The sequence below is a fragment of the Acanthisitta chloris genome, unplaced genomic scaffold (assembly GCF_000695815.1).
Source record: "Acanthisitta chloris isolate BGI_N310 unplaced genomic scaffold, ASM69581v1 scaffold9797, whole genome shotgun sequence".
In the NCBI taxonomy this organism is placed as follows: Eukaryota; Metazoa; Chordata; class Aves; order Passeriformes; family Acanthisittidae; genus Acanthisitta; species Acanthisitta chloris.
Genome location: NW_008682015.1, coordinates 1,606 through 5,542, shown reverse-complemented (window position 1 = coordinate 5,542; position 3,937 = coordinate 1,606). Strand labels below are relative to the sequence as shown.

Here is a 3,937-nt window from a genome sequence, read left to right as displayed (position 1 = left end):
CGTCCCCCCGCCCCTCGGAGTGTGATCCAGGCTCGGGCCCTGCTCTGTCCTCTGGATCCTCGTGCCTCCGTCCCTCCCTGCCCGTCCCTTCACGCCCAGACCCCGCGGTAAGATGGGCAGGGCACAGCCTGGGATGGTCCCTGTGTGCAGGGGGTCTCAGCTCTCCGCAGCCCCCAGAACCGCATGTGAGTGGCAGGTCCAGCTGCTCTCAGCTTCAGAGAGTTGTGTTAGGGCCTCTTGAGTGCTTCTCCATCCAGCCCTGGGTTTTCCTTATACCATTTCCCTAAGCTCCCCCAGTGCCATCGGGAGTCGCCGTGATCCCTCCCAGCCCATCTGTAGTCACACAGCTCCTCTATAAAAACGGCTCGTTAAGGGCAGCAAATTCTCCCCACTCCAGACTGGAATCAGGGCTCTGCTGGAATATTGGCTGAAAAGTGTTTTCCTCAAGTATTCCAAGCCGATGGCAGCCTGGCTGTGCCACCAAGACCCTTACTCCTCCTTCTCTTCTGCCTTCCCACTCTCTGTGCTGGTACCATGGGTCCCCATTGCTGGGGTGAGGGTCTGCAGAGGAGCAAAGATTGGTGAAAACTGGGCACAGTGAAATGATGCTGCCCCAGTTTAGGTCTGAGCCATGGGCAGATGAAGGGAGCACAGCAGAGATTAAATTGCAAGTCTTTAACTTTTAAAAAATGTTTTCTTCTTTTTTTTTTTTTTTTTTTAAGTAAAAGGAATCTATTTCAGGACCAGGGTGATTCATAGTTCCGTGTTTCAGGCAGAGGGCAGATGGGAAGGCCTCCCGGGAGCCCCTCTCTGTGGGGCTGGAATCCTGCCTGGGACACTGCCCTCTCCCTGCCACTGCTGCTCCCACAGAGAAGGATGGGCAGCAGCAGGCAGCGTGCCCAGGCACACCCCACTGCTTCTCACCCTGTCCCTGCCTGGCACAGCACAGCTTCTGACCTCCTTACTGACCTCCTCACAGACCCCTGGAGTGCCCACCCTCCCCCTAAAACCCAGCCTGGCTTGGGAACCCCCCGAGGAAGTGCAGGAAGGGCCAGGGCAGCCTGTTACTAGTGTCTCAGCACAGCCACATGCCAGCTAGGAGCCAGAGGAGCCCCTGGTCCCAGGGAGGCAGCAAGCAGGGTGGCAGGCACTGGAGCTGATGGCACTGGAGTGAAATGGCACCAGGGAGCCAGTGGGACTGGGGTAAACTGCACTGGAGCTGGTGGCCACCCAGGGATGGATGGCACTGAGATAGATGGTCACATGGGGACACATGGCATTAGGACAGATGGCACTGACACGGATGGCACTGGGATAGATGGCCACCTGGGGACACATGGCTCTGGGGTGAATGGCCACCTAGGGATGGAGGGCACTGTGATGGATAGCACTGGGATGGCCCCAGGAGCACTTGCTGAAGGGGCTGATGCCACTGAGCCCTGGCACTACCTGCCTCAGGTGTGGGCCCAGCTGGGGGCCACAGGCAGTCCCAACCCCCCACCAGCGCCTCCTCCTTCCTCCCTCTGTTTCCCAGCGCCTCACTGTGGCCCCCCTTGGCCTCTCCTCCCACTCTTCAGCACGGCCGCATTTTTCTGGGTTTGAGCTCATTCTTTCCACTCCCCTCTCCGCTGGCTGCCAACTTTCCATCCCGTGGCCCCTCCGCCTCCTACCACAGGGAAATGCCTGCTGCAGCTGTGGGAGGGACCGGCAGCAGCAAGGCTGGGGTGCAGCCCCCAGCTCCGGCGTGGCTGATGCTGTGTGAACCACAGCATCACCTCCAGCAGCACCAGGAGCCAGCGTGCCAGGAGCTCCAGGGCAGAGCAGCTGCAGCAGAGCAGCAGCAAGGAGTGAGCAGCAACACCAGGGTCACAGAGCAGCATGGAAAAAAGCCTGAGCACCCACCTCCCTCGTTCAGAGGACAAAGCTGGGAGCCCTCACTTGGGATTGCACCTCTGGAGAGACTGTTCTCCCACAGGGACAGGGTGCTGTCCCATCCCAGTGTCCCCTTTGTGCTGACCAACGGCCAGCGGTTCCCCACGCTCTAAGCCACGGAGCAAGCGGAAACTCCTGACCCGGGTGGGAGGGCACCACTGATCCTCCCTGGCACTGGGCCCGGGGTGCTGAGCAGGTTCCTCCGCAGCGTCCCGACTGCTGGCCAGCAGCACAGCCTAAAAACAACAGGCAGAGCCCACACGGCTCCAGCATCATCTCCCTGGATGCTCAGGGTCACTCACTGCTTGCTGCAGCCAAGCACGTCCCTTCCCGGCCGTGCCATGCTGCTCGGCTCCTGCTCCCTGCCCCTTCCCAGGGCACCAGGAGCCACCAAGCAACCAGCTCCCTGCCCAGGCTGTGGCTCCCATAGTGCTCAGGGGCTTGAAACCTGTGGCTCAGCAGAGCTCAGCTATTCCCAAAGGCTTTTCCAGAGCAGACTGGGAGCTGGGAGGTGCAGGGGAGCTTGGAGCTTCTGCTGTCACAGGGGATAATGCTGGACCAGTGGGTGAGGAATCAGGACCTCCACCAAGGGTGGCCAAAGAAGCCCCAGACAGAGGCTCTCCTTGCCCTGAGATGTCCCAGCTGATGGAGGTGGAGGCTGCTGAGGCCTGGCTAGAGCAAGAGGCAGGTCCTCTGCCCTGGCCACAGGCAAGGAACAGGACTTCAATCCAGCCACGTGGCTCCCAGATGTGGTTTCCAAGGGCAGGGATCCAGCAGAGACCAGCACCTCCCTGATGCAGTTTATTCTGCAGATCAAGGGTTTCCCCATTGCACCAGTACAGAGACAGCAGAAAAACCTCCATCCAAGAAACACTGGTGCCAAGGAGACACGGCACAAAGCCCTGGCACAGAGAGGCTGAGGTGCCAGGTGATGCTGCCAGTGTTTCCCCGTTCCCTCTCCCCAGACAGGCTCCAGGATGTCCAAGGTGGACATGCTATGGTGCACTCGCCAGTCCCTGATGCCCTGCAAAGGATGGGCACCACAAGCAGGACCTGCCACACTCCTGGCAGCCTCCAGCCCTGTGCCAGAGCATGGCCATCCCTCACCTCCAGCTCCCCAGGAGCAGCTGTGATCCAAGATCCCATCACCCCAAGTGCAGGTACCCATCCCACCCTCTGTTCTGTGGACCTGGCCCCACTAGATCCCCCTCCTGGAGGGGAAGTGACTGGCTCCAGAGCACCTCAGCATCCCTCAGCCCTGGTGAAAACAGCCCCATGTCCTCAGCATCACCCTGGCCCTGTCTGGGCTCTCCATGGAGCCACAGGCAACGCTGCTGGCAGAGCGGAGAGTCCCAGCTGGCATGTGCAGAGGGATGGGATGGCGACTCTCAGAGCACAGACAGGTCGTGGCAGGACTTGGAGCGGACTTTGAGGGCTGCTTTACTGCTGTTTCTGGCCACCAGCCTGTCGAGGAAGTGTCGAGCTCTCCTGGTGAGGCTCTCCTTGCGCTTCTGGCCAGGCACAGGGTGCGGCTGGGACTCCTTGCCCGTGCGGCGCAGGCGGATCTGCCGCACCAGCTCATCCACGTTGTGCTGCAGAGCTGCCGATGTCTCGATGAACTTGCAGTCAAAGACAGCGGCACAGGCACGACCCTCTGCAAGGGAAGGGCAGAGAGGGGGCACGGCCCCACTGGCACCCTGGGCACTGGGGGACAGGCACTGCCACATGCATGACAGTAGCTGCACATCCAGGGACAAAGGGACAGATGTGGGGGGAGCAGCTGGGCATGAAACCCTCCAAGCCATCCTCACCAGCCAGACGCCCACTCACCTTCGACAGAAACCTCACGGCATCGCACCAAGTCAGTTTTGTTCCCCACCAGGATGATGGGGATGTCCTCGGCCTGGCGTGCGCGGCGCAGGTGGATGCGCAGCTCCGGGGCACTCTCGAAGCTGCCCCGGTCAGTGACGGAGTAGACGATGACATAGGCATTCCCCACCTGCAG

The 3,937-nt window shown here is 60.7% G+C and overlaps 1 protein-coding gene across 1 annotated transcript in view; it reads right to left on the bottom strand.

The window, feature by feature from the left end:
• Window positions 1-3,320: 3,320 nt before the first annotated feature.
• Window positions 3,321-3,937, bottom strand: part of LOC103805671 (GTP-binding protein REM 1-like) — a gene marked incomplete at its 5' end in the record, with an annotated part of 2,163 nt that continues 1,546 nt past the window's right edge. The window contains 2 exons of the mRNA XM_009078329.1: window positions 3,321-3,586; window positions 3,763-3,931. Of these exons, the coding sequence (XP_009076577.1) occupies window positions 3,321-3,586; window positions 3,763-3,931 (435 nt within the window). The remainder of the gene's footprint in view (window positions 3,587-3,762; window positions 3,932-3,937) is intronic.